General features: G+C 45.8%; 1 protein-coding gene across 1 annotated transcript in view; it reads left to right on the plus strand.

The window, feature by feature from the left end:
• LOC115082501 (pro-resilin-like) overlaps positions 1-24,288 on the plus strand; it is a gene marked incomplete at both ends in the record, with an annotated part of 61,878 nt that overhangs the window by 32,692 nt on the left and 4,898 nt on the right. Inside the window, one exon of the mRNA XM_029586730.1 lies at positions 12,011-13,898. Coding sequence (XP_029442590.1) covers positions 12,011-13,898 — 1,888 coding nt within the window. The remainder of the gene's footprint in view (positions 1-12,010; positions 13,899-24,288) is intronic.

The raw sequence follows: 24,288 nt of genomic DNA on the forward strand, positions 1-24,288 counted from the left end.
GAAGAGCAGCCGGGCTATGGAAAAGCTGTACCCGCTCCCCGAAGATTTTCTGGACCTCATCAAGGTCCCAAAGGTGGACTCCGCAGTGTCGGCGGTCACGAAGAGGACGACTATCCCAGTGACGGGAGGTGCGGCGTTGCGGGACACACAGGATCGTAAGTTGGAAGTTTTCCTTAAGCGGGTTTTCGAGGTCTCCGCTCTGGGTATGCGGGCGGTGATGTGCAGTTCGCTTGCCCAGCGGGCTAGTCTCCTTTGGGTGCAACAACTCCTCACGTCTCAGAACCTGCCGTCCGATGAGGCTGCCCAGGCAGATCGGCTAGAAGCCGCAGTGGCGTATGGGGCGGACGCCTCGTACCACCTTTTTCGGGTCCTCACAAGATCCATGGTTTCGGTAGTGGCAGCATGACGACTACTGTGGCTACACAATTGGGCGTCTGATACGTCCTCTAAGTCCAGTCTGGGCTCTCTTCCCTTCAGGGGCAAGTTCCTCTTCGGGGAGGATTTGGACCAGATCATCAAGTCCCTGGGGGAGAACGCTGTTCATCGGCTGCCGGAGGATAGGTTTCGACCATCCAGAGCGTTTTCTTCTTCTCGGACCAGAGCCAGAGCGCAATGGCGCTACAGGGGCTACAGACAGACGGGCTCCCGGCCATCCGCCCCCAGGTCTCAGCCCTGGTTGCGCGCCTTCCGCGGGCATCGGCCCGCACGCACTACTCCCGGAACCGGGAACCCCTATACCAAGTCTTCACAATGATGCCAGTCTCGCCCACTCCCCTGTCCCCAGGATTGGGGACCGACTAACGTATTTCTAAGCGGAGTGGGCATGGATCACCTCGGACCAGTGGGTCCTGGATACCATAAAACACGGCTACGCATTGGAATTTGTCCGCCCCCCGCAGGGAAGGTTCATCTTTTCCCCCTGTGGCTCGGACCTCAAGAGAGGAGCGGTGCAGCTGACTCTGGACAGACTCCGGGAGATAGGCGCTATTGCGCCCGTGCCCTTTGGAGAGGTGGGCTCGGGCCACTATTCCATCTATTTCGTCGTACCAAAGAAGGACGGTTCCTTCCGGCCTATCCTAGTCCTCAAGGAAGTCAACAAATCCCTTCGAGTCGTTCGGTTCCGCATGGAAACGCTCCGGTCAGTGATTGCGGCGGTGCATCGGGGGGAGTTCCTCGCCTCCCTGGACTTAACGGAGGCCTACCTGCACATTCCCATCCGCCCGGACCACCACAGTTTCCTTCGTTTCAAAATTCTGGACCAGCATTTTCAGTTCACGGCTCTCGCGTTTGGATTGGTGCCGGCGCTGCACACTTTCACCAAGATCATGGTAGTTGTGGCGGCAGCTCTCCGGAAGGAGGGCATCCTGGTTCATCCTTATCTGGACGATTGGCTCCTCCGGGCGAAGTCATTCGATCATGGACGCTCAGCGGTGACTCGAGTAGTACGGTTTCTACATTCCCTGGGATGGGTAGTGAACTTCTCCAAGAGCTCCCTCATGCCCTCGCAACGCTTGGGTTTTTTTTGGGGGCGACCTTCGACACCCTACTGGGCAAAGTTTTTCTGCGCCAGGACAAAGCTCAATCCTTGCGGGATCACACACGACGGTTCTCTGCGTTACCAGAGCCCACCTCCTGGGACTACCTGCAACTCCTGGGAGTGATGGGGTCCACCATCGACCTTGTACCTTGGGCTTTCGCGCACCTCAGGACCTTACAGTGGGCGCTCTTCTCCCGTTGGAAACCAGTATTGCAGGACTATCAGATGATTCTCCCGCTCCCACAGAATGCCAGGGACAGTCTGGGCTGGTGGTTGGATCCGCCGAACCTGGCCCGTGGCATGTCCCTCGATCTGCCAAATTGGGTGGTGGTGACCACCTATGCCAGTCTAGCAGGCTGGGGTGCAGTCTGCGATCGAAGCGCCACGCAGGGGACGTGGTCCACGGTGGAGGCGAAGTGGTCAATCAACCGTCTGGAAACCAGAGCGGTCCGGCTAGCTCTGCGACATTTCCTCCCGCTTCTTCGGAACCGAGAAGTCAGAATCCTATCGGACAACGCTACCACCGTGGTCTACATCAACCGACAAGGAGGCACGCGCAGCCCGCAGGTTGCGCTCGAGGCGGCGCTGCTGATGCAATGGGCGGAGCGTCATCTCGTCCGGCTAGCGGCCTCGCACGTCGCCGGTGTGGACAACGTCCAGGCGGACTTCCTCAGTCGTCAACTGCTGGACCCGGAGAGTGGTCTCTCTCCGACAAAGCAATGCAACTTCTCGTCCATCGGTGGGGGGCCCCCCACTTGGATCTGATGGCGTCCGCTCTCAACGCCAAGGCTCCACGCTTCTTCAGTCGCCGGAGAGAGCGCGGAGGGAGTGGATGCCCTGGTCCTCCCGTGGCCGCCATATCTTTCTTTTCCACCATGGCCCCTGGTGGGCAGGATGCTCCGCAGAATAGAAAGCCATCAGGGGACCGTGGTTTTCGTCACCCCAGAATGGCCCAGGCGACCCTGGTTTGCGGACCTGCTACAGCTGGTGATCGACAGGCCAATCAGGCTGGGGCACCTCCCCCAGCTCCTACATCAGGGCCTGGTATTTTTCGAGCAGGCAGAATTCTTCTGTCTTGCAGCCTGGCTTTTGAGAGGCGCCGCCTCCGGCGTCGGGGCTACCTGGAGGCGGTAGTATCCACGCTATTGCGGGCACGAAAGACATCGGCCTATGTTCGAGTCTGGAAGGTGTTCGAGCTGTGGTGTACCAGCCAGGCCACGAGACCCGCTAAGGCTTCTGTACCTCAGATCCTTCAGTTTCTACAGGCGGGGGTGGAAAAAGGGCTCACCTATAATTCACTACGGGTTCAGGTGGCCGCCCTTGGTTCGCTGTTGAGCGATGGGGGCTCTCTTCTACAGCATCCTGACATTGCTCGTTTTCTCAAGGGTGTCAAGCATATGCGTCCTCCGTTACGGGACCCTTGTCCCTCCTGGAGTCTTAACCTTGTGCTTTGCTCCCTGTCGGGACCACCGTTCGAGCCGCTGCGCAGCGCAACGATAAAGGATCTCACTCTCAAGACTGTATTTCTTGTGACCATCTGTTCCGCTCGACGCATCTCGGAGATGCAGGCTCTGTTGTGTAGAGAGCCCTATCTCCGTTTCTCCGACTCTGGAGTTTCGCTTCGCACCATTCCCTCCTTCCTTCCGAAGGTGGTTTCTGCATTCCATGTGAACCAGACGGTGGAGTTGCCGTCCTTCTCTTCCTCAGAGCCGAAGTCTCTCCGTCTCTTGAATGTCAAGCGCACTCTGCGCCTCTATCTGGAGGCTACAAATGAGTTCCGAACCTCTGACCTTCTCTTTGTACTCTGGGCCGGTCCTAAGAAGGGGTCTCAGGCCTCGAAGACTACCATTGCCAGATGGCTGAAGGCCAGCTTTGCTGCTTCTTACATTGGGGCGGGTCGGACTCCCCCACCCGGAATCGTAGCGCATTCTACACATTCTCAGGCGGCTTCCTGGGCGGAGGTTCGCTCGGTATCCTCGCAGGAAATTTGTAGGGCAGCCACCTGGAAATCGTTACACACATTCTCGAGGCACTATCGTCTGCACCTCGCCTCTTCGGTCTCTGGACACTTTGGCGAGCAGGTTCTCCGAGCAGGCCTCGCAGGACCCCACCCGATTTAGGGAAGCTTGGGTACATCCCACTGTCTGGACTGATCCAGGTACGTACAGGGAAAAGAAAATTATTACTTACCTGCTAATTTTCGTTCCTGTAGTACCATGGATCAGTCCAGACGCCCACCGCGTTTGGGTTCTTGATCCTGCTCAGCTCTGCGCTCCTTCTTGCTCGCAGTGTTCTGTGTCTTCACAGTTGTTTCTTTTCGCTGTTTTTCACAGCTCCCTACAAGTTGGTAGGATGTTTGCAGTTACTTGTTGCGGTTACAATTGTTTTCATTATCTGTTTCCACAAACTTGATCCTTCGGGGGTTTCTACTCGGGCTTTGATATACTCGATACTGAACTCCTGCAGAGGGGGTAGTAGTATATATGGATACGCCCCCTCAAAGCTTGTGCTGACTCCATCTGCTGGATTGGGGACATAACCCACTGTCTGGACTGATCCATGGTACTACAGGAACGAAAATTAGCAGGTAAGTAATAATTTTCTTTTGCTTTAGATCCTGCAACTCAGTAAAGGGGAGAGGGCAGTGGAGTGCCTCAGGGATCTGTATTGGGACCCTTACTTTTCAATATATTTATAAATGATCTGGAAAGAAATACGACGAGTGAGATAATCAAATTTGCAGATGATACAAAATTATTCAGAGTAGTTAAATCACAAGCGGATTGTGATAAATTGCAGGAAGACCTTGTGAGACTGGAAGATTGGGCACCCAAATGGCAGATGAAATTTAATGTGGACATGTGCAAGGTGATGCATATAGGGAAAAATAACCCATGCTGTAGTTACACAATGTTGGGTTCCATATTAGGTGCTACAACCCAAGAAAGAGATCTAGGTGTCATAGTGGATAACACATTGAAATCGTCGGTGCAGTGTGCTGCGGCAGTCAAAAAAGCAAACAGAATGTTGGGAATTATTAGAAAGGGAATGGTTAATAAAACGGAAAATGTCATAATGCCTCTGTATCGCTCCATGGTGAGACCGCACCTTGAATACTGGGTACAATTCTGGTCACCGCATCTCAAAAAAGATATAATTGCGATGGAGAAGGTACAGAGAGGGGCTACCAAAATAAGGGGAATGGAACAGCTCCCCTATGAGGAAAGACTAAAGAGGTTAGGGCTGTTCAGCTTGGAGAAGAGACGACTGAGGGGGGATATGATAGAGGTGTTTAAAATCATGAGAGATCTAGAACGGGTAGATGTGAATCGGTTATTTACTCTTTCGGATAGTAGAAAGACTAGGGGGCACTCCATGAAGTTAGCATGGGGCACATTTAAGAATAATCGGAGAAAGTTCTTTTTTACTCAACGCACAATTGAACTCTGGAATTTGTTGCCAGAGGATGTGGTTAGTGCAGTTAGTATAGCTGTGTTTAAAAAAGGTTTGGATAAGTTCTTGGAGGAGAAGTCCATTACCTGCTATTAAGTTGACTTAGAGAATAGCCACTGCCATTAGCAACGGTAACATGGAATAGACTTAGTTTTTGGGTACTTGCCAGGTTCTTATGGCCTGGATTGGCCACTGTTGGAAACAGGATGCTGGGCTTGATGGATCCTTGGTCTGACCCAGTATGGCATGTTCTTATGACCTTTCCGCTAGCAGTCTCTCCATAATTTTCCCACCACCAAGGCCTACGGTTTCCAGCCTCCTCTCGGTTATCATTGTGAAACAGGTCCACAACCACCTGTCTCCCACCTTGCGGCATGGCTCCAATACCTATTGAACAGGTCCGTCAGTGGACCCCCAGCACTTCCCTGAGCTCCCTCAGTATCCTGGGATGTAGCTCATCAGGCTACGCCATCTTATCCACTTTCAATTTTGCTAGTTCACAAACTCTTTTCTGTAGATGAGGTGAAATCTACCTCAGATTCATTCAAACTCTTGCCAGCCAGCAGTGGTCCTTCTCCAAGCCATTCATTAATATTTATGCTTTTCCCTTGTCTTTCTCCACACAATGGCTTTGTGTGTCCTTTCAGTCGTACGAAACCACCTCTGGCCTCCTCCTCTCTCTCTGATAATTCTGAAAAATATTTTTGTAACCTCACATTAACCTGTTTGCCAATCCTTTTTTCTGCTCGACCTTCTGCCATTCTGATTTCTTTCCTTATAACTGGATATGTGCAAAGTCGTCATTAGCTAAGACAAAGCATATCTGATACTGAGATATTCCCTAGTGATATAATCAAAAGGTGTTACCGATAATTAAAGAATAAGGTTTCAGCGGAGATAAAAAGACAGTGCAGAGGAGAATTAAATAGATGCAAAGACACATGAGAACTTGAGGAAACTTCTCTCTACAGATATCGGGTTACTATTGTGTCAGAAAGGTGCTACAGAAGTCTAATAGCTGGATATTGTTTTCTAAAGGTTGGGCAAGGTTAATGGGAGCAAGTTCTCATGTTAAAAGATTTAAAATTAGATTTTTGGGAACGCACGTTGCAATAGAAAGGTCTAGGTTAATCCATTTATCCGAAGCTCTGGATGGTCATTACAAGGGATGCACATGGGAGAAGCATTCCTGCCCCGTTGTAACATTAGCTGGGTTCTTTCTAGAAGAGGAATTTGGATGGATGTGAACTAAACAGCAGCTAGTAGCCCATCTCAGAGCTCAAATTAACTGGCCACATCCCTATTACCACTTCTATGATGCCGAGCAATGTTGGCCAAGCTCTACTCCTGAGAATTCCTCTTGATTGACCAGGCACGCCAGTGGACATTTGGAGAAAGATGAGCCGGTTGATATAAATCGTATTTGCATTTTCAGACGGCATGGGACACAGTCCCCCATGAGAGACTCTGCAGGAAATTAAGAACTTAGGGAATAGGAGGCATTGTCCGATTGTGGATGGTAAGTGGGTGAAAGACAAGAAGCAGAGGGCAGGACTAAATGGAGAAAGGTAGTTACTGGAATACCACAGGGATTGGTACTGGGAACTGTGCTGTTTAACATACTGAAAAATAATCTTAAAAAGGAAATGAGTGAGGTGACCAAATCTGCAGATGGCATAAAATTACGGGTAGATGTGACTCGGTTATTTACACTTTCAAATAATAGAAGGACTAGGAAGCATTCCATGAAGTTAGCAAGTAGCACATTTAAAACTAATCAGAGAAAATTCTTTTTCACTCAACGCACAATAAAGCCCTGGAATTTGTTGCCAGAGGATGTGGTTAGTGCAGCTGGGTTTAAAAAAGGATTGGATAAATTCTTGGATAAGTCTATAAACTGCTATTAATCAAGTTGCCTTAGGGAATAGCCACTGCTATTACTGGCATCAGTAGCATGGGATCTTCTTAGTGGTTGGGTAATTGCCGGGTACCTGTGACCTGGATTGGCCTCTGTTGGAAACAGGATGCTGGCTTGATGGACTTGGTCTGACCCAGCATGGCACTTATGTTAACTATGTTTTTGGAGTTCTCGCATTACTGTAGGATACATTTTTTAAATGCGACGCTTCATAGCGGATTACATTTAGGTAATTTACTATAGGTGTTCTGTTTTTTATTACACTGCCACCTTGTGTCATCTTGAGATATTGCTTAGTTTCGTTTTTCTGCAGATCATAAATCCTTTACACCGATTGGTTATTGTTAGCTGTTTGAATGTTTTGAGCTTTCTTATTGGATCTGTTTCTGTTCTCCCTTCTCTATCTCTGTCCTACCCCTGACCCAAAGCAGCTGAGGACAGCAGAATTCCTGGAGGGATTTTTCTGTCGGGGGAAAAGGCTCTTGCAAACTAAGGGCTCATTCTGAATCCTTGTCCAAAAGCTCCAGAGATAGCATCGTTTTTCACCATTCGTTCATCCACAGCTTCTATCACAGCTGCTCTTTGCCTCTTTCTCTTCCAGAGAACTCATCACAGCTGTGCCAGGCTCTTTAATCTGAGCGGCTGCTCTGCTGCCTTCTCATTCACAGTGGGTGCTCAGTTGTTCATCATTGTAATAAATGTTTTGGGAAATCAAGAACCGAGTTTATCTGGTATCTGAAGCTGGGGAAAGTGTTAACTGCCTGTCTAAGAACACATGGCTAGAGATCATATTGTGAGGGCTGCACAAACTGTTTTCTCTCATTTTGTGCCTAGAGGAAAAGTGCTTAGTAAATACAGCCCCAAGTTTGTACTTCAGGCAATAAAGAGTGAAGTGACTTGCCCAAGGTTAGAAGCAGCATCAGCGGGATTTGAAACCTGGCTTCCCTGCTCTAGGCATGAGGCTACCCCTTCATCCACCCCACACCAAGTTTGGTCTGATTTTCAGATCCGCTAGTATTTGCACAACCTTTCCCATAGATGAACTGGTTTCCCTTCTCTTCGGGTTCATGAAGGCCAAATTTTGATTGTGGGATTCAAAAAAGATGGGCAGGACAGGATGAGAGGCAAATGTTACAAGGTACCAAGGTGGCATTTTCTAAATTCTGTAGGAGAGGGAGTGAACATAAAGCAAAGAATTGCCAGATATTACATCTAGCATGCAGAGGTGGCTGAACGTAAGAAATTGCCATGCTGGGTCAGACCAAGGGTCCATCAAGTTCAGCATCCTGATTCCAACAGTGGCCAATCCAGGTCACAGGTACCCGGCAGGATTCCTAAATTACATAAGAACATAAGAAATTGCCATGCTGGGTCAGACCAAGGGTCCATCAAGCCCAGCATCCTGATTCCAACAGTGGCCAATCCAGGTCACAGGTACCCGGCAGGATTCCTAAATTACATAAGAACATAAGAAATTGCCATGCTGGGTCAGACCAAGGGTCCATCAAGCCCAGCATCCTGATTCCAACAGTGGCCAATCCAGGTCACAGGTACCCGGCAGGATTCCTAAATTACATAAGAACATAAGAAATTGCCATGCTGGGTCAGATCAAAGGTCCATCAAGCCCAGCATCCTGATTCCAACAGTGGCCAATCCAGGTCACAGGTACCCGGCAGGATTCCTAAATTATATAAGAACATAAGAAATTGCCATGCTGGGTCATATCAAAGGTCCATCAAGCCCAGCATCCTGATTCCAACAGTGGCCAATCCAGGTCACAGGTACCTGGCAGGATTCCTAAATTACATAAGAACATAAGAAATTGCCATGCTGGGTCAGACCAAGGGTCCATCAAGCCCAGCATCCTGATTCCAACAGTGGGCAATCCAGGTCACAGGTACCCGGCAGGATTCCTAAATTACATAAGGACATAAGAAATTGCCATACTGGGTCAGATCAAGGGTCCATCAAGCCCAGCATCCTGATTCCAACAGTGGCCAATCCAGGTCACAGGTACCCGGCAGGATTCCTAAATTACATAAGGACATAAGAAATTGCCATGCTGGGTCAGACCAAGGGTCCATCAAGCTCAGCATCCTGATTCCAACAGTGGGCAATCCAGGTCACAGGTACCCGGCAGGATTCCTAAATTACATAAGAACATAAGAAATTGCCATGCTGGGTCAGACCAAGGGTCCATCAAGCCCAGCATCCTGATTCCAACAGTGGCCAATCCAGGTCACAGGTACCCGGCAGGATTCCTAAATTACATAAGAACATAAGAAATTGCCATGCTGGGTCAGATCAAAGGTCCATCAAGCCCAGCATCCTGATTCCAACAGAGGCCAATCCAGGTCACAGGTACCCGGCAGGATTCCTAAATTACATAAGAACATAAGAAATTGCCATGCTGGGTCAGACCAAGGGTCATCAAGCCCAGCATCCTGATTCCAACAGTGGCCAATCCACGTCACAGGTACCCGGCAGGATTCTTAAATTACATAAGAACATAAGAAATTGCCATGCTGGGTCAGACCAAGGGTCCATCAAGCCCTGCATCCTGATTCCAACAGTGGCCAATCCAGGTCACAGGTACCCGGCAGGATTCCTAAATTACATAAGAACATAAGAAATTGCCATACTGGGTCAGATCAAAGGTCCATCAAGCCCAGCATCCTGATTCCAACAGTGGCCAATCCAGGTCACAGGTACCCGGCAGGATTCCTAAATTACATAAGAACATAAGAAATTGCCATACTGGGTCAGATCAAAGGTCCATCAAGCCCAGCATCCTGATTCCAACAGTGGCCAATCCAGGTTACAGGGACCCGGCAGGATTCCTAAATTACATAAGGACATAAGAAATTGCCATACTGGGTCAGATCAAAGGTCCATCAAGCCCAGCATCCTGATTCCAACAGTGGCCAATCCAGGTTACAGGGACCCGGCAGGATTCCTAAATTACATAAGGACATAAGAAATTGCCATACTGGGTCAGATCAAAGGTCCATCAAGCCCAGCATCCTAATTCCAACAGTGGTCAATCCAGGTCACAGGTACCCGGCAGGATTCCTAAATTACATAAGAACATAAGAAATTGCCATGCTGGGTCAGATCAAAGGTCCATCAAGCCCAGCATCCTAATTCCAACAGTGGTCAATCCAGGTCACAGGTACCCGGCAGGATTCCTAAGTTACATAAGAACATAAGAAATTGCCATGCTGGGTCAGATCAAAGGTCCATCAAGCCCAGCATCCTAATTCCAACAGTGGCCAATCCAGGTCACAGGTACCCGGCAGGATTCCTAAATTACATAAGAACATAAGAAATTGCCATGCTGGGTCAGATCAAAGGTCCATCAAGCCCAGCATCCTAATTCCAACAGTGGCCAATCCAGGTCACAGGTACCCGGCAGGATTCCTAAGTTACATAAGAACATAAGAAATTGCCATGCTGGGTCAGATCAAAGGTCCATCAAGCCCAGCATCCTAATTCCAACAGTGGTCAATCCAGGTCACAGGTACCCGGCAGGATTCCTAAGTTACATAAGAACATAAGAAATTGCCATACTGGGTCAGACCAAGGGTTCATCAAGCCCAGCATCCTGATTCCAACAGTGGCCAATCCAGGTCACAGGTACCCCGGCAGGATTCCTAAGTTACATAAGAACATAAGAAATTGCCATGCTGGGTCAGATCAAAGGTCCATCAAGCCCAGCATCCTGATTCCAACAGTGGCCAATCCAGGTCACAGGTACCCGGCAGGATTCCTAAATTACATAAGAACATAAGAAATTGCCATGCTGGGTCAGACCAAGGGTCCATCAAGCCCGGCATCCTGATTCCAACAGTGGCCAATCCAGGTCACAGGTACCCGGCAGGATTCCTAAATTACATAAGAACATAAGAAATTGCCATGCTGGGACAGACCAAGGGTCCATCAAGCCCAGCATCCTGATTCCAACAGTGGGCAATCCAGGTCACAGGTACCCGGCAGGATTCCTAAACTACATAAGAACATAAGAAATTGCCATGCTGGGTTAGATCAAGGGTCCATCAAGCCCAGCATCCTGATTCCAACAGTGGCCAATCCAGGTCACAGGTACCCGGCAGGATTCCTAAATTACATAAGAACATAAGAAATTGCCATGCTGGGTCAGACCAAGGATCCATCAAGCCCAGCATCCTGATTCCAACAGTGGGCAATCCAGGTCACAGGTACCCGGCAGGATTCCTAAATTACATAAGAACATAAGAAATTGCCATACTGGGTCAGACCAAGGGTCCATCAAGCCCAGCATCCTGATTCCAACAGTGGCCAATCCAGGTCACAGGTACCCGGCAGGATTCCTAAATTACATAAGAACATAAGAAATTGCCATTGCTGGGTCAGACCAAGGGTCCATCAAGCCCAGCATCCTGTTTCCAACAGTGGGCAATCCAGGTCACAGGTACCCGGCAGGATTCCTAAATTACATAAGAACATAAGAAATTGCCATACTGGGTCAGACCAAGGGTCCATCAAGCCCAGCATCCTGATTCCAACAGTGGCCAATCCAGGTCACAGGTACCCGGCAGGATTCCTAAATTACATAAGAATATAAGAAATTGCCATGCTGGGTCAGATCAAAGGTCCATCAAGCCCAGCATCCTGATTCCAACAGTGGGCAATCCAGGTCACAGGTACCCGGCAGGATTCCTAAATTACATAAGAATATAAGAAATTGCCATGCTGGGTCAGATCAAAGGTCCATCAAGCCCAGCATCCTGATTCCAACAGTGGCCAATCCAGGTCACAGGTACCCGGCAGGATTCCTAAATTACATAAGAATATAAGAAATTGCCATGCTGGGTCAGATCAAAGGTCCATCAAGCCCAGCATCCTGATTCCAACAGTGGCCAATCCAGGTCACAAGAACCTGGCAATTACCCAAACACTAAGAAGATCCCATGCTACTGATGCAATTAATAGCAGTGACTATTCCCTAAATAAACTTGATCAATAGCAGGTAATGGACTTCTCCTCCAAGAACTTATCCAATCCTTTTTTAAACCCAGCTACACTAACTGCACTAACCACATCCTCTGGCAACAAATTCCAGAGTTTAATTGTGCATTGAGTAGCAGCAGCTGCCTAGAACGGAAACAGCGGCGGCAGCCCAGGCGGGAAACGGGGACAGAGACTGGAAACAGCGGCGGCAGCTCAGGCGGGAAACGGGGACAGAGACTGGAAACAGCGGCGGCAGCCCAGGCGGGAAACGGGGACAGAGACTGGAAACAGCGGTGGCAGCTCAGGCGGGAAATGGGGACAGAGACTGGAGACAGCGGCGGCAGCTCAGGCGGGAAAACGGGGACAGAGACGGGAAACAGCGGCGGCAGCGACGGGAAACATTGGCGGCAGCCCAGGTGGGAAACGGGGACAGAGACCAGAAACAGCAGCGGCAGCCCAGGCGGGAAACGGGGACAGAGACCAGAAACAGCAGCGGCAGCCCAGGCGGGAAACGGGGACAGAGACCAGAAACAGCAGCGGGAGCCCAGGCGGGAAACGGGGACAGAGACCAGAAACAGCAGCGGGAGCCCAGGCGGGAAACAGGGACAGAGACCAGAAACAGCAGCGGGAGCCCAGGCGGGAAACGGGGACAGAGACCAGAAACAGCGGCAGCAGCCCAGACGGGAAACGGGGACAGAGACCAGAAACAGCAGCGGGAGCCCAGGCGGGAAACAGGGACAGAGACCAGAAACAGCAGCGGGAGCCCAGGCGGGAAACAGGGACAGAGACCAGAAACAGCAGCGGGAGCACAGGCGGGAAATGGGGACAGAGACCAGAAACAGCAGCGGGAGCACAGGCGGGAAATGGGGACAGAGACCAGAAACAGCAGCGGGAGCACAGGCGGGAAACGGGGACAGAGACCAGAAACAGCGGCAGCAGCCCAGACGGGAAACGGGGACAGAGACCAGAAACAGCAGCGGGAGCCCAGGCGGGAAACAGGGACAGAGACCAGAAACAGCAGCGGGAGCACAGGCGGGAAATGGGGACAGAGACCAGAAACAGCAGCGGGAGCCCAGGCGGGAAACAGGGACAGAGACCAGAAACAGCAGCGGGAGCCCAGGCGGGAAACAGGGACAGAGACCAGAAACAGCAGCGGGAGCACAGGCGGGAAATGGGGACAGAGACCAGAAACAGCAGCGGGAGCACAGGCGGGAAACGGGGACAGAGACCAGAAACAGCGGCAGCAGCCCAGACGGGAAACGGGGACAGAGACCAGAAACAGCAGCGGGAGCCCAGGCGGGAAACAGGGACAGAGACCAGAAACAGCAGCGGGAGCACAGGCGGGAAATGGGGACAGAGACCAGAAACAGCAGCGGGAGCCCAGGCGGGAAACAGGGACAGAGACCAGAAACAGCAGCGGGAGCACAGGCGGGACATGGGGACAGAGACCAGAAACAGCAGCGGGAGCACAGGCGGGAAACAGGGACAGAGACCAGAAACAGCAGCGGCAGCCCAGGCGGGAAACGGGGACAGAGACCAGAAACAGCAGCGGGAGCCCAGGCGGGAAACAGGGACAGAGACCAGAAACAGCAGCGGGAGCACAGGCGGGAAATGGGGACAGAGACCAGAAACAGCAGCGGGAGCACAGGCGGGAAACAGGGACAGAGACCAGAAACAGCAGCGGCAGCCCAGGCGGGAAATGGGGACAGAGACCAGAAACAGCAGCGGGAGCCCAGGCAGGAAACAGGGACAGAGACCAGAAACAGCAGCGGGAGCACAGGCGGGAAATGGGGACAGAGACCAGAAACAGCGGCAGCAGCCCAGACGGGAAACGGGGACAGAGACCAGAAACAGCAGCGGGAGCTCAGGCGGGAAACAGGGACAGAGACGGGAAACAGCAGCGGCAGCCCAGGCGGAAAGCGGGGACAGAGACGGGAAACAGCAGCGGCAGCCCAGGCGGAAAGCGGGGACAGAGACGGGAAACAGCAGCGGCAGCCCAGGTTTATAACTATTTATGGACTTTTCTTCTAGGAATTTGCTCAATCCTGTCCCCCCCCCCCCCCTTAATTGTCTTCTCCTCCAAGCTGAAGAGTCCTAACTCCTCAGCCTTCCCTCATAGGGAGCTGCTCCATCCCCTTTATCATCTTTCTTGAGATGCGGTGACCAGAATTGCGCAAAGTGCTCAAGATGAGGTCGCACCATGGAGTGATACAGAGGCATTATGATATTCTCTGTTTTATTCTCCATTCCTTTCCTAATAATCCCCAGCATTCTGTTTGTGTATGATATATGAACACAAGATGAGGATGCACCATGGAATGATACAGAGGCATTATGATATTCTCTGTTTTATTCTCCATTCCTTTCCTAATAATCCCCAGCATTCTGTTTGTGTATGATATATGAACACAAGATGAGGTCACACCATGGAGTGATACAGAGACATTATGATATTCTCTGTTTTATTCTCCATTCCTTTCCTAATAATCCCTAGCATTCTGTTTGTGTATGATATATGAACACAAGATGAGGATGCACCATGGAGTGATACAGAGGCATTATGATATTCTCTGTTTTATTCTCCATTCCTTTCCTAATAATCCCCAGCATTCTGTTTGTGTATGATATATGAACACAAGATGAGGTCACACCATGGAGTGATACAGAGGCATTATGATATTCTCTGTTTTATTCTCCATTCCTTTCCTAATAATCCCCAGCGTTCTGTTTGTGTATGATATATGAACACAAGATGAGGATGCACCATGGAGTGATACAGAGACATTATGATATTCTCTGTTTTATTCTCCATTCCTTTCCTAATAATCCCCAGCATTCTGTTTGTGTATGATATATGAACACAAGATGAGGATGCACCATGGAGTGATACAGAGGCATTATGATATTCTCTGTTTTATTCTCCATTCCTTTCCTAATAATCCCCAGCATTCTGTTTGTGTATGATATATGAACAAAAGATGAGGATGCACCATGGAGTGATACAGAGACATTATGATATTCTCTATTTTATTCTCCATTCCTTTCCTAATAATCCCCAGCATTCTGTTTGTGTATGATATATGAACACAAGATGAGGATGCACCATGGAGTGATACAGAGGCATTATGATATTCTCTGTTTTATTCTCCAGTCCTTTCCTAATAATCCCCAGCATTCTGTTTGTGTATGATATATGAACACAAGATGAGGATGCACCATGGAGTGATACAGAGACATTATGATATTCTCTGTTTTATTCTCCATTCCTTTCCTAATAATCCCCAGCATTCTGTTTGTGTATGATATATGAACACAAGATGAGGATGCACCATGGAGTGATACAGAGACATTATGATATTCTCTGTTTTATTCTCCATTCCTTTCCTAATAATCCCCAGCGTTCTGTTTGTGTATGATATATGAACACAAGATGAGGATGCACCATGGAGTGATACAGAGGCATTATGATATTCCCTGTTTTATTCTCCATTCCTTTCCTAATAATCCCCAGCATTCTGTTTGTGTATGATATATGAACACAAGATGAGGATGCACCATGGAGTGATACAGAGGCATTATGATATTCCCTGTTTTATTCTCCATTCCTTTCCTAATAATCCCCAGCATTCTGTTTGTGTATGATATATGAACACAAGATGAGGATGCACCATGGAGTGATACAGAGACATTATGATATTCTCTGTTTTATTCTCCATTCCTTTCCTAATAATCCCCAGCATTCTGTTTGTGAATGATATGTGAACACAAGATGAGGATGCACCATGGAGTGATACAGAGACATTAGGATATTCTCTGTTTTATTCTCCATTCCTTTCCTAATAATCCCCAGCATTCTGTTTGTGAATGATATATGAACACAAGATGAGGTCACACCATGGAGTGATACAGAGGCATTATGATATTCTCTGTTTTATTCTCCATTCCTTTCCTAATAATCCCCAGCGTTCTGTTTGTGTATGATATATGAACACAAGATGAGGATGCACCATGGAGTGATACAGAGGCATTATGATATTCCCTGTTTTATTCTCCATTCCTTTCCTAATAATCCCCAGCATTCTGTTTGTGTATGATATATGAACACAAGATGAGGATGCACCATGGAGTGATACAGAGACATTATGATATTCTCTGTTTTATTCTCCATTCCTTTCCTAATAATCCCCAGCATTCTGTTTGTGAATGATATGTGAACACAAGATGAGGATGCACCATGGAGTGATACAGAGACATTAGGATATTCTCTGTTTTATTCTCCTTTCCTAATAATCCCCAGCATTCTGTTTGTGTATGATATATGAACACAAGATGAGGTCACACCATGGAGTGATACAGAGACATTAGGATATTCTCTGTTTTATTCTCCATTCCTTTCCTAATAATCCCCAGCATTCTGTTTGTGTATGATATATGAACACAAGATGAGGATGCACCATGGAGTGATACAGAGACATTATGATATTCTCTGTTTTATTCTCCTTTCCTAATAATCCCCAGCATTCTGTTTGTGTATGATATATGAACACAAGATGAGGTCACACCATGGAGTGATACAGAGACATTATGATATTCTCTGTTTTATTCTCCATTCCTTTCCTAATAATCCCCAGCATCCTGTTTGTGTATGATATATGAACACAAGATGAGGATGCACCATGGAGTGATACAGAGACATTATGATATTCTCTGTTTTATTCTCCATTCCTTTCCTAATAATCCCCAGCATTCTGTTTGTGTATGATATATGAACACAAGATGAGGATGCACCATGGAGTGATACAGAGGCATTATGATATTCTCTGTTTTATTCTCCATTCCTTTCCTAATAATCCTTGGCATTCTGTTTGTGTATGATATATGAGCACAAGATGAGGATGCACCATGGAGTGATACAGAGGCATTATGATATCCTCTGTTTTATTCTCCATTCCTTTCCTAATAATCCCCAGCATTCTGTTTGTGTATGATATATGAACACAAGATGAGGATGCACCATGGAGTGATACAGGGACATTATGATATTCTCTGTTTTATTCTCCTTTCCTAATAATCCCCAGCATTCTGTTTGTGTATGATATATGAACACAAGATGAGGTCACACCATGGAGTGATACAGAGACATTATGATATTCTCTGTTTTATTCTCCATTCCTTTCCTAATAATCCCCAGCATCCTGTTTGTGTATGATATATGAACACAAGATGAGGATGCACCATGGAGTGATACAGAGACATTATGATATTCTCTGTTTTATTCTCCATTCCTTTCCTAATAATCCCCAGCATTCTGTTTGTGTATGATATATGAACACAAGATGAGGATGCACCATGGAGTGATACAGAGGCATTAGGATATTCTCTGTTTTATTCTCCATTCCTTTCCTAATAATCCCCAGCATCCTGTTTGTGTATGATATATGAACACAAGATGAGGATGCACCATGGAGTGATACAGAGACATTATGATATTCTCTGTTTTATTCTCCATTCCTTTCCTAATAATCCCCAGCATTCTGTTTGTGTATGATATATGAACACAAGATGAGGATGCACCATGGAGTGATACAGAGACATTATGATATTCTCTGTTTTATTCTCCATTCCTTTTCTAATAATCCCCAGCATTCTGTTTGTGTATGATATATGGACACAAGATGAGGATGCACCATGGAGCGATACAGAGACATTATGATATTCTCTGTTTTATTCTCCAGTCCTTTCCTAATAATCCCCAGCATTCTGTTTGTGTATGATATATGAACACAAGATGAGGATGCACCATGGAGCGATACAGAGACATTATGATATTCTCTGTTTTATTCTCCATTCCTTTCCTAATAATCCCCAGCATTCTGTGTGTGTATGATATATGAACACAAGATGAGGATGCACCATGGAGTGATACAGAGGCATTATGATATTCTCTGTTTTATTCTCCATTCCTTTCCTAATAATCCTTGGCATTCTGTTTGTGTATGATATATGAGCACAAGATGAGGATGCACCATGGAGTGATACAGAGACATTATGATATTCTCTGTTTTATTCTCCATTCCTTTCCTAATAATCCCCAGCATTCTGTTTGTGTATGATATATGAACACAAGATGAGGATGCACCATGGAGTGATACAGAGGCATTATGATATTCTCTGTTTTATTCTCCATTCCTTTCCTAATAATCCTTGGCATTCTGTTTGTGTATGATATATGAGCACAAGATGAGGATGCACCATGGAGTGATACAGAGGCATTATGATATCCTCTGTTTTATTCTCCATTCCTTTCCTAATAATCCCCAGCATTCTGTTTGTGTATGATATATGAACACAAGATGAGGATGCACCATGGAGTGATACAGAGGCATTATGATATTCTCTGTTTTATTCTCCATTCCTTTCCTAATAATCCCCAGCATTCTGTTTGTGTATGATATATGAACACAAGATGAGGATGCACCATGGAGTGATACAGAGGCATTATGATATTCTCTGTTTTATTCTCCATTCCTTTACTAATAATCCCCAGCATTCTGTGTGTGTATGATATATGAACACAAGATGAGGATGCACCATGGAGTGATACAGAGACATTATGATATTCTCTGTTTTATTCTCCATTCCTTGCCTAATAATCCTTGGCATTCTGTTTGTGTATGATATATGAGCAGAAGATGAGGATGCACCATGGAGTGATACAGAGGCATTATGATATCCTCTGTTTTATTCTCCATTCCTTTCCTAATAATCCCCAGCGTTCTGTTTGTGTATGATATGTGAACACAAGATGAGGTCGCACCATGGAGTGATACAGAGGCATTATGATATTCTCTGTTTTATTCTCCATTCCTTTCCTAATAATCCCCAGCATTCTGTGTGTGTATGATATATGAACACAAGATGAGGATGCACCATGGAGTGATACAGAGACATTATTATATTCTCTGTTTTATTCTCCATTCCTTTCCTAATAATCCCCAGCATTCTGTGTGTGTATGATATATGAACACAAGATGAGGATGCACCATGGAGTGATACAGAGACATTATGATATTCTCTGTTTTATTCTCCATTCCTTTCCTAATAATCCCCAGCATTCTGTTTGTGTATGATATATGAACACAAGATGAGGATGCACCATGGAGTAATACAGAGACATTATGATATTCTCTGTTTTATTCTCCATTCCTTTCCTAATAATCCCCAGCATTCTGTTTGTGTATGATATATGAACACAAGATGAGGATGCACCATGGAGTGATACAGAGACATTATGATATTCTCTGTTTTATTCTCCATTCCTTTCCTAATAATCCCCAGCGTTCTGTTTGTGTATGATATGTGAACACAAGAAGAGGTCGCACCATGGAGTGATACAGAGGCATTATGATATTCTCTGTTTTATTCTCCATTCCTTTCCTAATAATCCCCAGCATTCTGTTTGTGTATGATATATGAACACAAGATGAGGATGCACCATGGAGTGATACAGAGACATTAGGATATTCTCTGTTTTATTCTCCATTCCTTTCCTAATAATCCCCAGCATTCTGTTTGTGTATGATATATGAACACAAGATGAGGTCGCACCATGGATTGATACAGAGACATTATGATATTCTCTGTTTTATTCTCCATTCCTTTCCTAATAATCCCCAGCATCCTGTTTGTGTATGATATATGAACACAAGATGAGGATGCACCATGGAGTGATACAGAGACATTATGATATTCTCTGTTTTATTCTCCATTCCTTTCCTAATAATCCCCAGCATTCTGTTTGTGTATGATATATGAACACAAGATGAGGATGCACCATGGAGTGATACAGAGGCATTATGATATTCTCTGTTTTATTCTCCATTCCTTTCCTAATAATCCCCAGCATTCTGTTTGTGTATGATATATGAACACAAGATGAGGTCGCACCATGGAGCGATACAGAGACATTATGATATTCTCTGTTTTATTCTCCATTCCTTTCCTAATAATCCCCAGCATTCTGTTTGTGTATGATATATGAACACAAGATGAGGATGCACCATGGAGCGATACAGAGGCATTATGATATTCTCTGTTTTATTCTCCATTCCTTTCCTAATAATCCCGAGCATTCTGTTTGTGTATGATATATGAACACAAGATGAGGATGCACCATGGAGCGATACAGAGGCATTATGATATTCTCTGTTTTATTCTCCATTCCTTTCCTAATAATCCCCAGCATTCTGTTTGTGTATGATATATGAACACAAGATGAGGATGCACCATGGAGCGATACAGAGGCATTATGATATTCTCTGTTTTATTCTCCATTCCTTTCCTAATAATCCCCAGCATTCTGTTTGTGTATGATATATGAACACAAGATGAGGATGCAGCATGGAGTGATACAGAGACATTATGATATTCTCTGTTTTATTCTCCATTCCTTTCCTAATAATCCCCAGCATTCTGTTTGTGTATGATATATGAACACAAGATGAGGATGCACCATGGAGTGATACAGAGGCATTATGATATTCTCTGTTTTATTTCCATTCCTTTACTAATAATCCCCAGCATTCTGTGTGTGTATGATATATGAACACAAGATGAGGATGCACCATGGAGTGATACAGAGGCGTTATGATATTCTCTGTTTTATTCTCCATTCCTTTCCTAATAATCCCCAGCATTGTGTTTGTGTATGATATATGAACACAAGATGAGGATGCACAATGGAGTGATACAGAGACATTATGATATTCTCTGTTTTATTCTCCATTCCTTTCCTAATAATCCCCAGCATTCTGTGTGTGTATGATATATGAACACAAGATGAGGATGCACAATGGAGTGATACAGAGACATTACGATATTCTCTGATTTATTCTCCATTCCTTCCCTAATTATCCCCAGCATTGTTTGCCTTTTTGACCATCGTCACATTCTGACCTAAGGATCTCAATGCGCTGTCCACAATGGCTCCTAAATCCTTTTCATAGATGGCTATTCCTAATGCAGGAACCAGCATTGTGCATCTAAAATTAGGGTTATTTTTCCTTATGTGAATCACTTTACGCTTGTCCACAGGAGACAGGGGGCAAAAAAAGAGAGAGCTATAGAAGCCAATACATTAAAGCTTAGTGTGCATGCTAAGGCCATTTAGAATACATTTATTTATTATTTATTTATTTAAGCTCTCTTATATACCGATATCCGTTCGCACATCGTATCGGTTCACAAAGAACCGATACAGAATAGTTTGCTCTGCTCGCTGACCCTAGTGGGCAAGCTAAAGTAAACACAGAAGACTGATTTTACATTCTGAAATTGCATGTACATGCATGCTAATGGAGGGATGTCAGATACAAATTAATCTTTAGAGGATGCATGCAATAGTATGGGATGCTCTGAGTGTGCTTGCTAAGACCTAACATTGAATAAGTGCTAACTTCTTAGCGTGCATGCTAATTGACAGGCTGATGGAGAGAGAAACTGCTTAGACCCTTACCAATCTGGATTCAGTCAAGGCCATGGGACTGAGACAGCCTTTGTCATCCTAATGGATGATCTCAGTTACAGGGAGGGAATCCAAGCGGCAGTCCTATGTACTGTATTTGTTTTCTCAGCAGCCTTTGACATTGAAGACCTCAACATCATGCTATCATGACCGGTATGATGTCCCCACTAATACCGGTAGATAAAAGTTTCTAAATAATAATAATAATAATAATAATCATGACGAGCAGAGGCCAGCCTAAGCAGCAAGGTCCTAATCTGGTTTGATTCCTCCTTGTCCAACAGATGACAGTCTGTATATTTCCTGAGAGCTGGTTGTCACCCAGAGCTCTATATTATTACTAGTACTTTTCAATATCTACCTCTAACCTCTATCACGGACTATCCAAACCTCCGATATAAAATCCTACGATCTACAAGGATGATGTCCAGCTCCTTCTACCAATGGACCTGAACCAGTCAACAGCTATAAAAAAAAAAAGCTAATTGAGCATCTCACAACCATCCAAGAGAGGAACAACAAATACCATCTGAATCTGTACAAAACAGAGTCCATGCATACAAAAGATGAGCAGACAGGTCCTTGATCTGAAAATCCATTTAAGTTTTGTTAAAAAAGACCAACGCATAAAATGTATAAAAGAGCAACTCTGATTTCACTTGTACATTACTATTCTTTATTATAAACCATTCATATACTGTGCATAGGCGAGAATTCTACCACTGAAGGCGAGAATTCTACCACTGAACCAGTATATGAATGGTTTATAATAAAGAATAGTAATGTACAAGTGAAATCAGAGTTGCTCTTTTATACATTTTATGCGTTGGTCTTTTTTAACAGTTTCTATGAGCTCCTTCTAAAAACACAGGACATAAGCCTCAAAGCTCTGCTCGGACATAGCCAGGCAATCATGAAGAGCTGCTCCTTTCAGTGAAGAATGCATCGACTCATCAAGATGATGAATCTGATCACAGTAGTCCATGCCGTGGAAACTACACAGGCGGATTATTGCAACTCAGTGTACAAGGGGCTTATAAAGCCCTCAAACCAACTCCAGATACTACAAATATTTGCTGCACTACTGATAAAATGGTGCAAACCACACGACTACATTACACCTGTCCTATGCAAACCGCACTGGCTACCAGTCCCCTACAGAACCAAAATTCAAAACCTGATGCTGATTTTCAAGGCTCTTAAGAGGAGATGGACCTAGCTACTCAAGAGAAAGGCCATCTCTACAGACCATCCTCCAGACCACCATGATTCTCACTGAAGCCTCCACAACAACTTCGTTGACAAAAGAAAATCGGAAGGACACTCACTGGTGATCTCTCTCAGGAGAAGCGGCTACACTATAGATCTCATACACTGAAAAACTCTGCCAAATGCACGACTACCACCATGAAAGGAAGTGAGTGAAAGCCTGGCCCTTCTGCCAGGACTTTAAAATGTCCTCCACCCTAGAAGCTACTGAAATCTTACTACACACAGGAGCAAAGGGTCGCGAATGTGCTGCGACAAGCTTATCTGTTTGTGTGAATTTAAGTTTAGTCACCACCGTGCACCATAGTATCGTTAAGCTGCTTCTCATCTCATATCCAACACTGCTATTCTAATATTTATTTTTTGTTACACTTATAATCCACAACATCCGAACTTTGCGATCTGTGCAGCATTTTTCTTATTAAAAAATATGGATAATATATGCAAAGAATAAATATATATATATATCTATCTTTAAAGGGCTCAGCTAGCAGTAAACATTGTGGCTGAAAGATGAAGGTCATGTAGGAGAGACGACACTCAACATTTACCTACAGGCCTCTAACATATTTCTCATGTTAAAAAAAAACGTAGAACGAACTTGATTGGCCCACTTTGTTCGACTTTTATGTGCTCAGCTTTTCTCACGAGCTCGCTTCTGACACAGGAGTCTCCGTATTCTGTATTCTTTAGCATTTAACAAGGAGTGCCATTCCTCTTAGATTATATTGACTTTTTAACACAACAAAAGTAAAGGCCCACCAAATCCCTAAACACTAGCGAGAAGACAGAGGCGGCGCACTGCAGTTACTGTAAATCAGAAATGCACATCAACAGATGCAGGAGCAAAGGATCTGTCAACACTACATAGAAGTCCACATTTTTCCAATTTTTTAAAACAACCAACAAGCCCAAGCATGGACTCCAAAAGGAACCCCAGCCAAGGCACAACCCATCAACCACACCATCAAATGACAACTAAAACTAACAGAAAGGGAATTAAAAAAACATAGCAAATCAACCACACCAACCACCATCTAATTTCCCTCACGGACAGCCTCCTCATGGAAATAGATAAGGGACAACCATACCTACTGGCACTACTTGATATCTCCTCAGCGTTCAACACCATAAACCACTCCATCCTCCTCAACCGCCTTGCGGACATAGGTTATCACTGGTACAGTCTTCAGATGGTTGAGTCCTTCCTCAGCAACGGACACTATAAGTTCAGAATAAACAACAAAGAATCCCCTCCTATCAGCTCCACCCTTCGAGTACTCCAAGGCGCATCCCTCTCCCCCACCCTCTTCAATATCTATCTCCTGCCCCTCTGCCAGCTCCTCTCAAACATTAATCTAACTCATTTCATTTACGCTGATGATGTGCAGACACTGATTCCCATAACAGAATCCATGTCAAAAACCCTCAAGTTATGGGACAGCTGCCTTCACTCCCATCAACCTCCTTACCAGCCTCAACCTAGTCCTCAACACTTCCAAGACTGAACTCCTTCTCATCTCCCCTAACCCCATTACTCTTTCCCCCCACCAGCCCTACAATGGCTACAGTTGCCCATGTGAGAGATCTAGTCGTTA

This window comes from Rhinatrema bivittatum, unplaced genomic scaffold (genome assembly GCF_901001135.1).
Source record: "Rhinatrema bivittatum unplaced genomic scaffold, aRhiBiv1.1, whole genome shotgun sequence".
Classification (NCBI taxonomy): Eukaryota; Metazoa; Chordata; class Amphibia; order Gymnophiona; family Rhinatrematidae; genus Rhinatrema; species Rhinatrema bivittatum.